Source organism: Desmodus rotundus, chromosome 1 (assembly GCF_022682495.2).
Source record: "Desmodus rotundus isolate HL8 chromosome 1, HLdesRot8A.1, whole genome shotgun sequence".
In the NCBI taxonomy this organism is placed as follows: Eukaryota; Metazoa; Chordata; class Mammalia; order Chiroptera; family Phyllostomidae; genus Desmodus; species Desmodus rotundus.
In genome coordinates this window covers 209,177,846-209,192,522 of record NC_071387.1, presented here as the reverse complement: position 1 = coordinate 209,192,522, position 14,677 = coordinate 209,177,846, and the positions used below count along the sequence as shown (strand labels likewise).

Below are 14,677 nucleotides of genomic sequence, written 5' to 3'. Positions count from 1 at the left end.
TCCCTTGTATGACACCTGATTCCCTGAGTTACCACTAATGCTGTGCCACGGTCTCACACTCCAGACGATGAGCGCCAAGGGGAAGGATGCTCCCTTTATATCCACATAACTAACCAGCAATTACACCCAGAGTTCTTATCGGTAAAAAGCTGGAAAGGTTGGATGGATGGGTGCGGGCAAATTACAGGGCGGTCAGTAAACAGGAAAAGTGTAAACTGATAGGCTGAGTGCTCTAAGTCTTTAAGGAACAGCAGATGGCGGGGTGGATAAAAAGTGTTATTAAAGAGAAGCCTCCAGGTGAGCTGCAGGAAAAGCCCAGCTTCCCAACGCAGGTGCTAAGAGTCCAGGAGAGCCCGGTCCGCTGTCCCATGCCTCGCATCTAGTCTGCGGAGACGCGTGCACACGATCAGTCCTGGTCCCATCTCCGGACATCTTCAGCTCAGTTACCTGCTAAACCCATTAGCGGGCGTAAACGAAACTATATCGCGGATCTGGCAGGTGGAACTGCTCGGGAAGGGGGCGGAGCTAGTTGTGCGCATGCCCGATGCAGGCGGGCGGAGCCTCAGGTGCGCCTGCGCGGTCGGCGGACCCGCGTCTCCGCCTCCGAGGCGGGGATCCGGGACCCGGGACCTCAAGCGGGATGGTGCAGCAGTGCCAGGTAAGGGTGGGGGCCCCTCCCGGACGTGCGCGCCCCATTCCGACCCTCTCCAAACCCAGCACCCCCCGCTTCGAGCCCCTGGGCGGATGCGATCCCTCCCGACCTCGCAGTCTGGGCTCCAGCGCAGGTCCCGTCCAGTTCCCGGCGCCCCGGACCCGTAAAGGCACCCTTGACCTTTGTCCCTGTTTGAGGGTATTCGTTTGGCCGAAGACAAGTTTTATTTAAAAAGATACGCATCCTCTCTCTTTTTTTCAGGAAATGTGTACCTAGCTCATTTTATTTTATTTTTCAATTGCAGTTTACATTCAATGTTGCTTCGTATTAGTTTCAGGTCTACAGATAGTGCTTAGACAATCACCTGCTTCAGCGGTCCCCAACCTTTTTGGCACCTGGGACCGGTTTTGTGGAAGACGCGGGGGGGGGGGGGGGGGGGGCGGGGCAAACGACACAGGAAGCGGAGCTCAGGTGAGTTCACTGGCGGCCGTGGGCTTGGGGACCCCTGATCAACTTTACAAAGTGATCCCCGCAAAAGATACGTCCTTTAGGCATTCTTGTGACGCGCTTTCTCTGTGCATTTGCAAACCTCGGATCGATTGGTAGAGAACGACGTTCACCTGGGACAGGTGGGCCCTTGCACCCAGCCCTATCCCTTAGATACCCGGCCGACCGCGCAGATTCGTCCCGGGAAATGCCAGTTTAACCTGTATCTCGAACGCACCTACCTCTGTGTGAATGTCAGAGTGGGTCGATTGCATAACTTAGTCCTGGGCAGCTGGGTTCAGTGTGGCGTAGACTAGATTCAAAGGTCAGGTGACTGCCGTGAAAGACATGTTTTTCACTTTGTTTTGTCATTTATTTGTGTAATTCATCTCTTGACAGACATGTGCTCACTGTCTAAGTGTTTAGAAGGGGTGCCTGAATTTCATGTCAGCTGAGCACCGCCCTCACTTCACAGGTCCCAGGGAGGTAGTGTTAGGGCTTTAGCTGCAGCCTAATGATATTTGTAAAACGAAAGAGCGTTCCGAAGTTAGCGGGAATTGTGCTGAAAACATACACGTTTTTCAAAATTGGAATTTGGAGATACACTGACATTTCTGTGGGCGATTTAATTTTCTCTCACTTGTAACATTTGTCTTTGATAAAAAGCACTACATTTGGAAAACAAAGCTCGGCGTGGACAGTCAGAAGAGGACTGTGAGTTGTCATTAAAAGCATCTTCTCCCTTTCAGGTTGAAGTGCTGTATTTCGCAAAGAGTGCCGAAATAACAGGGATTCGGTCAGAGACCCTTTGGGTGCCGCAGGAGATAAAAGCGTTGCAGCTGTGGAATGCAATAGAAGCTCGACATCCAGGGTAGTTAAATGAAGACATATGATTACAGCTTTTAATGTTTAAAAAATGTGTAAATGAATAAAAGTTAAAAGTTAAAAAGATAAAAGATAATAAAAGATAAAAGTTAAAAACAATTTTGATTTTCTTAATGTCAAAAGGGTCTTTAGTTCTATTTTTCTGAAACTACACTGAAAATGAAAATTCTAGTATATAAAAATGCACAACTCCTTAAGAAAGTTTAAAAATATTTTACTGAAAAGCACAGTGAGCTGAGATACTCTCGAAGGGACACGATCATATTTGCCTTTGTAATTTGAAAAATATTGGAAGTGTAGATTTTGCATTTTTATAATGTTAAGTGAAACTGTTACAAATTCTGTTAAAAATATGTGCTTTAAAATTGAAATCAAAATAGAAAGGTCTAAGATTGAAAGAAAAGTGAGAGGTGACCCATAGCCACTGCTGACTTTGTGTTTTGCAATAGTTGATCTTTTCCTGGTATTGAAAATCGGTAATTTCACTGCTGTTGTTCGTACCGCAAGTTCTTTTTTGGAACAGATTATAAAACTGGATTATTTGAAGGTGTTCAGGAATATTGGTAGCGTCACTTAAGTCCAGATAAATGTTTAATGTGTAAAAGATGCTCCATAATATTTGTTCAAAAGAAAAAACTGCCCTAGCTGGTGTGGCTCAGTAGATTGAGTGCTGGCCTAGAACCAGAGAGTCACCGGTTCGATTCCCAGTCAGGGCACATGCCTGGGTTGTGGGCCAGGTCCCCAGTTGGGGGCACACGAGAGGCAACCACACATTGATGTTTCTCTCCCTCTCTTTCTCTCTCCCTTCCCATCTCTCTAAAAATAAATAAATAAAATCTTTAAAAAAAAGAATACTTATTTTTTATTTTGTATGTTTTAAGTTGCTCTTAAAGTTCCCTGATAATCAATGACACATGGTGGGACCTTTGTCCCACTTTATCTTTAACCCTTAACTGCTGGGAGACACCTTGTCTTATGGGGAACTTCCGAGGTATACTTAAGATACTTGTATACTTAAAAGGGTCCTGAGATGAGGAATTTTTTCTTTCTTTCTTTTTTTTTTTCTGGACCTGGTCTGAATGTTGTGTTCAGTCTGGTTTGTTTGTTTGTTTAATTCCCCAAGACACACAGCATCCAATAAGTAGTCGTTAGCAGTTTAGTGTGTTTTTTGTGGTGAAAATATATGTTCTTCAGTGGATGTGTCTTTTCTCTGTAGCATGTGTTACCTTCATGAGTAACTGCTTACACTGCTTCATAAAGTAATGCTTATGTGATATTTTTCGTGGCAGCCAAGGCATTTGAGGTCGAACCCAGCACTGATACCTCTTGTTACGCTTGCTTCCTTCCAGGCTGGCCGATGTCAGAAACCAGGTGATCCTGGCCGTCCGTCAAGAGTATGTCGAGCTGGGGGATCAGCTCCTCCTGCTTCAGTCAGGAGACGAAGTCGCCGTCATCCCCCCCATCAGTGGAGGATAGTGCTCTGGAGCCCCCCAAGTATGTGAGACCCGATTTTCTTCCCCAGTCTTCAGGAGAAGGGTCAGCAGGTGGTCAGCCCTGTGTGCGGATCGCTTTGACTGCGTGCTCTTTGTGAGTCTGCCTGCAGCAGCTCCTGGTTAAAGCGGCAACCCTTCGTCGGTGCCGGCAGACTCACAGATACCCACTGTCATCTTGGTGTCAGCTCTGTGGAAGCCGTGAATGCCAGGTGGATGTGTTCATCCCGTTCACTTAACGTGGCTTGTTGAGATGTGTTCCAGGCAATGTTGGATGCTGGAGCACTAATGCCCCTGTTTTTCAGGAGGGAAAACTGATGTTCAGAGAAGTTACAAAACTCGTGTGTGATCGCAGAGCTAATAAGTGGCAGAACCAACAGAGAACTCAGATTATTGGACTCTCTGTGTACTTTTTCACGAATGTGTTTATCAATCTAGATAGTAGCTCTCCTGGGCAGAAATGGGGAAACATTACAGAGCCAGGAAGGAAAAGGATCGCTGTGCCTAAGGCGAGAGCTCACCCACGTCCAGGGACTTTGGATCCATGTAAAGAACAGCTTTATTTGTACCGCTGTGCTGCAGGTGGCCCCAGGACCCTGCCACATCTCCCTCTTCCCAGACAGCGCAGGCCCGTCTGAGCCGGGTGACGTGTGAAAGCAGGTGTAGGTGTAGTCGGGAGAGATGGACAGAATGAGGCTGATTTCACTGTCGGCCGGAGAGTGAGCACCGTAGAAATTAGCAGTCCTACGCAGTAGAAACTTGGCTAGGTTAGGAGTAAAAGAAAACGCTCTCAATTTGATACGGTTTTTCTCCAGAACCGGAGTAAATATCATCCTCAGTGGTCCAACCTTGGCTTCTTTAAAGGAAGGAACAAGCTAGGGGTGCCTCAGTATTTTTTCTCCCGCTTCTCCCCGCCATCTTCTGGAGCATGGCGCCCCCGAGGTGAAGAATAAAGAGTACAAAGCAGATGCCCATGTCCGTGAGACTGGAGCCTGCTGAGTCTTCCCGTTTAGAAATACGGGAAGAGTTCCTTGTCAGACGGGCGTCTATTTTACTTGGGAACTGTGGTCACCTTACCACGGGCACAATGTTAGAAAAGTGCTATTTTGGGGGGTTTGGAATTTATTCAGAAAATGATGGGCTGCCGTTGAAGTTGGGGGTGTGTGATTAGAGACGCTCTTCGGAAGGATTAGGAAGTTTACTCGGCACCCCAGTGGGTTGCGGAGGGGGTCCGACAGAGCTGGAAGCCTGCGTTTTAGAATTCGCGTCCCCGTGGAATCGCCTTGTGGGAACTTGATGCGGTTTGAAGGTCGCAGACTGTGTTTGGGTTACCTGTGTCTCACTGCCAGAAAAGGGGCGGAGGGGGCTCAGGTGGCATGTGCAGGAGTTGAAATGTCTGCATCCAGGGGTGCAGCAATGCTCGCTTGCTAGTCTCTTCCGTAGCTGGCGGAGACGGGGAGCCGCGCGGCAGGGTTAGTAAGCTTCCTTGGCTGGAACCAGCGTGAGTGAGCCCTCAGCTCCTCGCTGGTCTTTGCCTGTGGATGAAGCCCCGTGGGATGTGCGGTTCTGTCCAGACTGCTCGTGGCCCGCACACCTCCACCTGCCTGCCCAGCCTCCGCCAGTCTGTTCTCTCCCTTGCTCAGGGGGCTTTGAGCCTCCCCATAGTTTCTGGGGCACATCCTCCTCTTTCTTGTCTCACAGCCTGGCCTTTGGCTTTCCCTCTGTCTCTGCGGGGGGGCAGCCCGAGCAGGTGTGGACTCTAAGCATCAGCTCTAGAGAGAGGCCTCCCTCGGTCCTCTCCCCTCCGAGAATCTGACCCAAGCCCTCTCCCTGAGCCCTGCTGTGTCCATATGTCTCTCCTACTTGTGATGCCGTCCAACACTTGATTTCCCTCATTCCGCAAGGGCCCCCCCGAGTGTGGGGACCAAGGCTGTGTCCCGGGTCTACATCAGGTGCGAGGGGGAGGCCCTGCCCGCTCCGAGCATGTCCCAAATGCTGGATGAGTGAAGTGAGGAGAGCTGGTGAAGGGCGTGCACTTCCTCCTTTTATTTCCTGGGTGACTTCGCTGGGGTTGTGCCTGGTTCCTGTGGGGTGACCATGTGGTTGTGCTCCCCCCGCTGCCTTTTTTGGATAAAGGAAGAGGGACTGCTAGGCGTGCTGCCCGGTTACAGAGGGGTTCTGGGGGAAGTGCCTGTGGATGAAGTGTTGAGGTCAGGACCATACCGTGATGGGGGATCAGAGTAGCAATTCCAGAACTGGGGAGAAATTGGCATATGAGGTAGATTATGTTGTAAGTGATCATGTTAATGGTAAATTCCCTTTTGTATCACACTTGATTCATTCAGGATATTTATACATAATACTGTTTTGCTAAAATTTGACACTTTATCATGCAGATCAAATCATGCCTCCTAACACATCTGATGCAGGAAAACTGTGATCGAAACAGTCTGGAAGCTGTTGTCTTGCCTCTAGTACCACTGTGAAGGCTTATTAATATCTCCTTCCTAGGAAAGACATGAATGAAGTTGAAGAGAAATCTGAAGATATAGTAAAATTCACCACTGAGAGACTTTCCATAGATGAAGCCTCGCAGCTGGTGACTTCTCCACGCTGCGGTGCCATATCCCTGTTTGTAGGTGAGTTGTGACTTCCCCGCGGCAAGGCGGCCGCGGCCGCAGGAGTGTCCAGGCTCGGGGGTCAGGCAGGATTTTCAGAGACGGATGAGCAGTAAACCACGGCGACCCGTGGTGGTGGGTAGAAATGTTTTTAGCTCTTGTTTTGTTTTAGTAATCTTCGGATTAACATGTTAAAGGCATAATCAGAACAGGGTAAGAGTCATTATTAGCAGAGAAAATTCTGTATTTTCCAAACACTGAGGGAAAATTGGTGATGATAATAACTTAATAATAATCCTGGGACCATACTGTTTTCCTTTTTTTTGATTTAATCTTCACCTGAGGACATTTTTGTCATTGCTTTTAGAGAGACAGGAAGGGAGAGAGGGAGAGGGAGAGAAATATTGATTGGTTGCTTCTTATAAGCTCCCCTTCTGGGGATTGAATCCACAACCTTTCGGTGTGTAGGACGATGCCCGACCAACCGAGCCGCACCAGCCAGGGCCGCCGTGTTTTCCCTTTGAGTCCCGAGTGCTGCCGGGAAAGAGATACACCCCGGTTGCCACGCGCGTGTTTCCGCTAGCTTGCCCGGCCAGCGCATTTTATTTCCTTACCTTTGTGAACATCAGCTTTTGTTTTTCTCATCATTTTCATTTTTAGACTGTTTCAAAGTAATTTTTAGACAAATTGGTATGCTCCTTGTCTATTCAAAAATAACCCTTTTTTATTCTATTAATGTGCAATTTTTATTATAAGGAGAAACTTTATTCTAATTACTTTTTTTTTCAGGGACCACAAGAAATAACTTTGAAGGAAAAAAAGTCACTAGCTTAGAATATGAAGCCTATATACCGATGGCAGAGACCGAAGTCCGCAGAATCTGCAGGGACATCAGGCAGAAATGGCCAGTGAGACACGTGGCCGTGTTCCACAGACTCGGGTAAGCCGCCCTTCACCAGCTAGGAAGCTGTGTGTCGTTGCTGCCCGCCTGTCCCCGTACCGATTCTGCCTCTGCAGTTTCTCAGGGGCCCCGCGTTAGGTGAGGGATGTTTGCGTTCTTTGGCAGACGGTGGAGACGCCTCCCCAGCGCCCTTCAGGCGGCTTGTCCGTTGTGGCATGTGGGGAGCGCCAGGCGCTGGGACAGCACCCAGGTGGCGGACCCTGGGGCCCCGAGCCGAATAGCTGGTGCGCCTGTGCCCAGGCCCTGAGGCCTTTTGACACTTGTTTTGTCACCTGGATTCCTTATATCACAGTCTATTAAGAAAAACAATTTCTAAAGTAAATGCCTTTGAGGGTCATTAGATTAGTTTGCCTTTATGAACCATGAAGAAGAGTGGAGTGCGGGGCTTTAAAGAGCACCCGGCGACTGAGACTCTATCTGTCATTGTTGATCAGAGTTACTACTTCGTTCCGGATGCCTGTAAATTCATGAATAATTCATGTTCCCGATTCTATTATTTACTGTCATTTGCTGTTCAGTGTTTTAAACTCCGTGTCACACTGCTCCTGTGGTAACCGTTTCTCTAGCATTACCCTGCACGGAGCCTTATCTGATCAGGGGTGTGCAGAGTCAGCGAGGGGCCCCTTTGCTCCTGCTGCCGTCGCACGGGTCCCCGGGGGTGGGGGGTGTGGCAGATGCTCACAGAGCAGCTGCAGCCACAGCGAGCCCTCTGCCGAGCGCAGCTGGGCGAATTCTGTGTGCTCTGTTTTCTGACGGAGCTGGGCATTCAGGTAAAGGAGGAGTGGGTGTTAGTTCCAAGAGTGCGTCTCTGGGTTTTTCTCACGTGCAGCCGAGTCTTTAACACGTAGCTTCAGAGAAGGTGGTGACCGTCCCCGTGTCTCGCTGCAGCTCAGTGCCCGTGTCGGAAGCGAGCGTCGTCATCGCGGTGTCCTCGGCCCACAGGGCTGCGTCCCTCGAGGCCCTGAGCTACGCCATCAACACTTTGAAAGCCAGGGTGCCCATATGGAAGAAGGTGAGTCAAGAATATTTCTCATTGTGCCTTCGGACATGATTTTTCTGAGGGATTTTTTAAGGATAGGGCATAAGAGTAATCCATACAGAGTCTATTCACGGGTCTTTCCTGACTCTGTAAAATCTTGTTTTCTTTATCTGTAAAATAGGGTGTTTCTGTAACATCTTTTCCAAGGCTGCTTAGGCATGAAAACTATATGCCCCCAAGTGCACGGCCTGGAGTCGGCCCCCACAGCGGGGATGCCTTGTCTGGACTGTGGCCCTGGACGAGGACCCACCAGAACGCAGGGGTCTTCCCTTTGGAGAGTGGGAATAACGCGTGGCTACTTAGGTGACTGCTAACCCAGAGATTCCTCAAGGCAGGAGAACCTCCTAGAGCTTCACCCTTCAGACAGAGAGAAGGCTGGGATATCACCTCCTCAGAGAAAGTGCATAGTGAGCAAGTGTAAAGATACGCCTAGGACGCTGGGCCGTGTTTTCCATCTGTGTGTCCAGCCCACCCGAGAGGGCCGGCCGTGCTCTGGGTCAGCAGAGTCCTTCGAGGACGCGGAGAGCTGCCTGTCTCTGCCCCGCTGCGGTCACATGGACAGCTGGGCTGTCCTGTGCGCCCAGGCTCTCGGCTTGCCCGCCGCTGCGACGCTGTCACAAAGCTCTGAATGTGGGAGCAGCTTGGCAGGGTGGGAGGCCGGAGTGGGGACCACAGGGACAGTGCCTGTGGGGGGCCTCCCTCAGCAGGGCCCAGGGGCCAGCTGGACCCCGAGCCAGGGCCTGTGAGGTTTGGGGCCCTGCTCCCTGCATGACAACCAAAGCCCATTGCCATAAGGGCCGGCGGGGGTGAGCGGACATGACATGTGGAGGGACACTGTCTCAGGGCAGCTTGGCTCCGAGGTTGCTGCAGGCCAGGCTCCCCAGGGCCCACAGTGAGGTCATGGGTCCCTGGAGAGAGGGTGGCCAGAAAGCTCCCCAGAATGAGTTGTGAGCCTGGGGGTGGGGATGGGGGCAGAGGGACTGCTAGCCCACTGAGTGGATGAGAGGGGGCGGCCCCCAGTTATTTGGGGTGCAGGTTTCAGAGGATGACCGAATTCGGGTTCCTTCCTGCAGAACAAGAACCGGCTAGAGAGTAAAATGAGAAAGTGCTGTGTTCTTACTCCTCTGCCTTCCAGAAACCGCCCTCACGCTCATCTGGTCCCAGTGGAGCCTGGGCTTGGAGAGCGGTGGGGGCAGCAGGGAGGGCGCCCGCTTGCAGAGCAGCTGTCTCCGGGGTGCGGCGCGGCCGTTGGAGAGCTTCTGCCTGGCCTCACAGCTGATGGAACCTCCCCTTCCTCCCTTGGGGCAGCGTGTTTAGAACGAGGAAGTGGGCTGAGTGTGTGGAAAGGAGGAGTGAACACTAAACCCCTCCTCTCTCTGCGTGACCTTGCCCAGACTGCCCCTGTGCTGTTCCAAGGGGAACTCACCGTCTGTTCTGCCCAGCGGTCACCCCTCGTCTTGTTCAGGCTTCTTATCTGCTGTTTCTCTGACGGGGCTGGGCGTCCTTGAGCGTAGGGAACGTGTTTATTCCTTTTTCGGCCCTCAGCCCTCGTATAAATGTTCACTGGATTGTTAAAGGAGGAGCAGATTTGAGTGGTTGTGATATTCACTTGCCTTCATTATTCACATACACCTGTATTTATTTAAATGCTTTGTTTTGAATACCTGTTTTGCTTCTGTTTTAGGAAATGTATGAAGAATCGTCATCGTCTTGGAAGAGAAACAAAGAATGCTTCTGGGCCACCAACGAGTAAATCACTTCTGTGTTTAGAGTACTAACGTTTAAATTTGGTAAACTCCTCTGTAATCACGTTTTGATTTTTCTTCTGCAGAAGTTAAGCGAGTTCAGGATGAGGTCCTGCACTGGAGCTAGAGACAGGAAAGGCTTTGGGAGGAAAATGGAAGAATGACTTAAGTGTGAGGGAAGACATCAGTGGCAGATGGATTGTCATGTGACTAAGTCCTTGTTGTCACTGGACTCACTGCCCTGTGGCCCCTTCCTGCTGAGCATGTCTCAGAAGCCCCCCTCCCCCGCATCCCGTGATGGTATTGTTACAGGAAGTTCATGGGGGGGGGGGGGTGGTGGTGGCAGGAATGGGGGGTGTACAGAGTAATTATCCGAGAGTCTTGATATATTTTTAGAATTTCTATATTTAAAAAATAAACCAAATAAAACATGATTAAAAACGTTTAAAAGCAGTATTTTTCTCTTTTTTTAAATTAAGTGGTAAGTCCTGGCTGGTGTGGCTCAGTGGATTGAGTGCCGGCCTGCAAACCAAAGGGTTGCCAGTTCAATTCCCAGTCAGGGCACATGGCTGGGTTGTGGCCAGGTCCCCAGTAGGGGGTGTGCAAGAGGCAACCACACATTGATATTTCTCTCCCTCTCTCTTTCCTCTCCCCTCTCTCTAAAAGTAAACAAATAAAAATATTTTTAAAATCTTAAAATTAAGTGATAATACTTAAAACATGTATTTCATAATATGGAAATCTCTAGTATTTCAGAATCTGTCGCTTTACTTACCATATTTTCTTCATCATCAGTACCATATCAATATACAAATCAGCATAAAAGCATTGTAAAAGCAGGCACACTGACTAGCACCAAGGTTCGTTGGTGTTACAATGTTAGCTGATCCTTAAAACTGGACCCACCACCGATGGAGAGAGAGTTACGTGGTTGTTATTAAAGCTTCTTCAGATAGTACCCCCTGTGGCTGCCTGTGGAACATGATCGTCAGCGAAGTCATCGGTAAACAACCTCCTGCGAGGTCTTTACAGGCAGCGAAGGTCCGGTCCTGCGTGGCCGCCTGTGTTCTCGTAGCTCAGAGTGTAAGCCCCAGATTGGCCTTTAAGTCATCAGGTACCGACCTCACTTCAGGCGGCTGACACCGTCCCAAAGTCGGCATTGCGTGTATCGGGAACAAAGGCTATCCTTTCAGACACTTAGGTTGACGGTATTCTTGGCAACGTCATTTGTTACACCTAGTGAGACCTTTTTTACATAAGGAGTCCGTTTTTTCAGCCTACACCGAATGCCCGTCTGCTGCCAGGCACCCACCTGGGGGTCCTTGTTCACCAGCCCCACTTGTCACGGGGAAGGTCTGTGTCTTGTCTTTTCCTGGGACCCTCAGGACAGCCACGCTGGCATCAGCAATCCCCCAGTAACCGGGGCCCTTTCCTCCACCTGTCCAGAGATGGGGCTGGAGGGACAGGAGGCAGACACAGCCCACCAACCACTCCCTTCCCCAGGAGGTCTCCTGGCCTGGCCCTGGCCGCTCTGAATTCTTGCTTCTCCCTTCCACCAAATCTCAGCCTGCCCCTGCCTGAGAACAGAGACAGTTTTAACCGTTCGGAAAGCACGGTACCCTGTGGCGTTGCTGGCCCGCTGTACATGTTCCTAGGATTTTTACCCCTGTTAATGTTTGTTATGTCATAGATGTTTGCATCTGTGTGGTATATGTGGATTTCAGGTTTTTTCTACTCCAGTATTTCCTTGGAGAATCTTTATTGATGGTAATTATCTTTCTAAGAAACAAAACATTCTTCAAACATGTTTTTAACAGTGCTGCCTTCACGAAGTGGGCTGTATTCTGAGTCTGGGACCCACTGTTACGCTCCTCAGTCTCCAGTGCAGGCTTAGTGGCTCGGTGGGGGTGTGCTGCAGTGCTGGGTGGTCGCCCTGGACCAGAGGGGTCTCCGCCAGTCCCACTTTCTCAGGAGCAGCGGAGCTTATCTGCAGTTGAGATCCCCAGGGGCTAGAGGCAGCTCTTCCGTCTGTCAAGTAATTAGAAGAGCGATGTAAAAAAAAAAATTACCCTCCAAGCAGATTGCCTGTGAGGTTTCAAAGTCCCACTGCAACCGTGGCGGGGTGTCATAGCCAGGTAAGCTCCCTTAAGAAGTGGGAAATTGAGATCACTTGTGTTTTAAGTACTTTTCAATAGGTTAGGAAAAGGAAGAGGATTTCATCTTCTCTGACAGTAACAGCAGGTGTTCAGGGAGTACTTTCTGATTTGCGGGTATCTGCCTGTTAGATGGGGTGTTGAGGTGCATTTTCAGTATGTTGTGAGAAACCGGTAGTTTGAGTCTCGATCTCAGAATCCCGCATGAAGCTACTGGAGAATCAGAGAACGGACTCCTGGATACTTTTTGATGCAGCCACTTCTCCCTCCTGCTGCTGTGACCTCTGCTGTCCAAGGCACCACTACATTGCTCCAGAATGTCACTGCGGCCAGCTGACCTGTCCCCTGCTCTGTCTCCCATCTAGGTCATTTCATATCCTGGGAACCTCCTGGTACTGATCACATCCTGGGACCTGAGAGTCCTTACCTGGCCTCCAGCCAACCCGATCCCTTGCATCCCTACCCACCCCTCTGACCTCCTCTGGTTCAGTGTCCCGGCTGGTACATGGAGGCTGCTTCTGCCATGGGACCTTCACCTGTCTTCCTAGAATGCCCTCCGTCCGGGTATCCCAGTCGGCTTCTGCACTTCCTTTCAGTCCCCGATTGACTGTCAGCTCCTCGGAGAGCCTGCTCGGGAACCTGCCGCCTTACTCTGCTCTTCCTTTTGTTCTGGCGCTTCCTGCTGCCAGGTGTGCTGCGTCTGTTCCTTCACCTCCATCACGAGGCTCCATCTCATCACCGATCTTCCCGAGGTCGGGACTTATGCCGAGGTCACCACAGGGTCTAGCCAACACATGGACTCCAAAGCACTGTTGGGCCCTGATCAGTGTGGCTCCGTGGGTTGGGCATCGTCTGGAAAGGCAAAGGGTCCCCGGTTTGATTCCCAGTCAGGACACATACCTGGGTTGGGGCCTGGTCCCTGGTTGGGGTATGTGCGAGAGGCAACTGATCCATGTTTCCCTCCCTTCCCTCAATCTAAAATTAAATAAATGAAACCTCTAAAAAACCAAAGGTACCGTTGATGTTTTTTACCCCAAACGACACACCTGAGTCTTATGTAGTTGTGCCCTTTCCAGATGCATGCCTGGACCTGGCTAAATGAATGGGTGGGCGGGTGCAGCCTTCTCGTCCACGTCCTCCCCGCTCTCCCCGCTCCCGGCCTGTGGCAGCGGTGTTGCGGAGCACGTGACAGCCTCCGCCCCCAGGGGGCGGACACCCGGGTTGTTTCATACCTGAGCTGTTGTACGCAACGCTGCAGTGAGCACAGACAGGGCTGCGTACAGCTTTTCAAGTCGGGGTTTCATTGTCTTTGGATAAATACCCAGAAGTGGGATGGCTGGGTCACAGGGCAATTCTATTTTTAATTTTTTGAGGGCCCTCCATACTGGTTTCCCCAGGGGCTGCACCAGTCTGCATCCCCACCAACGGTGCACGAGGGATCCCCTTTCTCCACGTCCTCGCTGGCACTTGTTGCTTGTTGATCTATTGATGAGGGCCATTCTGACAGGTGTGAGATGTAACTCATTGTGGTTAATCTGCACTTCTCTGATGATTCGTGATGTGGAGCACCTGTTCACTTGCCTGGTGGCCGTCTGTACACCCTCTTTGGAAAAAATGTTAAGTTCCCGACCATTTTTTAATTGTGTTTTGTTTTTGATATTAAGATGGGTAAATGCTTTGTATATTTTGGATAGTAATTTCTTATTGGATGTATGATTTTAGCTAAATGAAATAAGTCAGAGAAAAAGAAATACAGTATGATCTCACTTATATGTGGAATCTAAAACACAGACTCATGGATACAGAAAACAGACTGGTGGTTACCAGGGCGGAGAGTGGTTAGGGGTGGGCGAAATACGTGAAGGGATTAAGAGCTACAGATTTCCAGTTATAAATGTCACGGGCATGTAAAGTACAGTACAGTGAATAAATATATTGTATGGTGACAGAGGCAGTAATAATTTGTGTGATGCAGTTAGGTAGCTCTCCCAGCAGGGGGCAGTAGAGCCTGGGCTATAGTAAGAGCAACGCAAGTCAGATTTTAGTGGGTTATTTTTATTTTGCACAGAGCCAAAAAGTGCAGTTTGGTTAGTAGCCATTTATTTTTAAAGTAAGTTAGGTTGGAGTGAGTTGTCGATGAAAATTAGTCTCTGATTTTGAATCAGATGGTTTTTAATTTTTAATTTGTATCTTAATTTAGGATATTAGGTGGAATGAGAGAGCTTTTAAAAATGCTGTTTGCAGTTTTAAAAATGATGTGGACTAAGACAAGGAATTACTTTTAGAAAAATGAATAAATTTCAAGTTGTTTTCCAGCTGGGACAGAGTGGTGGCTTTAACACAGGGCACTTGCAGCCGCGCTGACCTTCTCTGTGACGGAACCACCAGAAACTAATCTTCCGTTGGTCCAGAGTAATGTGTTACAGCACAACGCACACCAAACACTCCTGGTGGGGGCACAGTTGGCGGCTGTAGTGACTCTGTTCACCAGCGGGGGGCAGAGGAGGGGTGGGAGAGGCCGCCCCACACCGGACATCTGTGCAGGGATGTAAATGGTGACTCATCTGCACAAAGAAGGCCAGTCTGTGAGCCTGGGATGCATCCTGTGTTACAGCCCCAGCACATTCAACCCTTAAAAATAAAATGTA

At 49.8% G+C, this 14,677-nt stretch overlaps 1 protein-coding gene across 1 annotated transcript; it reads left to right on the top strand.

The window, feature by feature from the left end:
- The first annotated feature begins 682 nt into the window (after window positions 1-682).
- Window positions 683-10,339, top strand: MOCS2 (molybdenum cofactor synthesis 2). Its single transcript, XM_024571982.4, has 7 exons — window positions 683-821; window positions 1,888-2,009; window positions 3,373-3,517; window positions 6,025-6,152; window positions 6,921-7,071; window positions 7,981-8,104; window positions 9,816-10,339. Exons 3-7 carry the CDS (start codon window positions 3,420-3,422, stop codon window positions 9,882-9,884), a joined length of 570 nt encoding a protein of 189 aa, XP_024427750.2. The 5' UTR covers window positions 683-821; window positions 1,888-2,009; window positions 3,373-3,419; the 3' UTR covers window positions 9,885-10,339.
- Window positions 10,340-14,677: the final 4,338 nt, after the last annotated feature.

Coding starts and splice junctions, on each gene's coding strand:
- MOCS2 (XM_024571982.4), top strand. CDS start 3,420: ATGTCGAGCTGGGGGATCAGCTCCTCCTGCTTCAGTCAGGAGACGAAG. Junction 6,153..6,920: donor TGCCATATCCCTGTTTGTAG/GTGAGTTGTGAC, acceptor TTTTTTTTTCAG/GGACCACAAGAAATAACTTT. Junction 8,105..9,815: donor GGGTGCCCATATGGAAGAAG/GTGAGTCAAGAA, acceptor CTTCTGTTTTAG/GAAATGTATGAAGAATCGTC.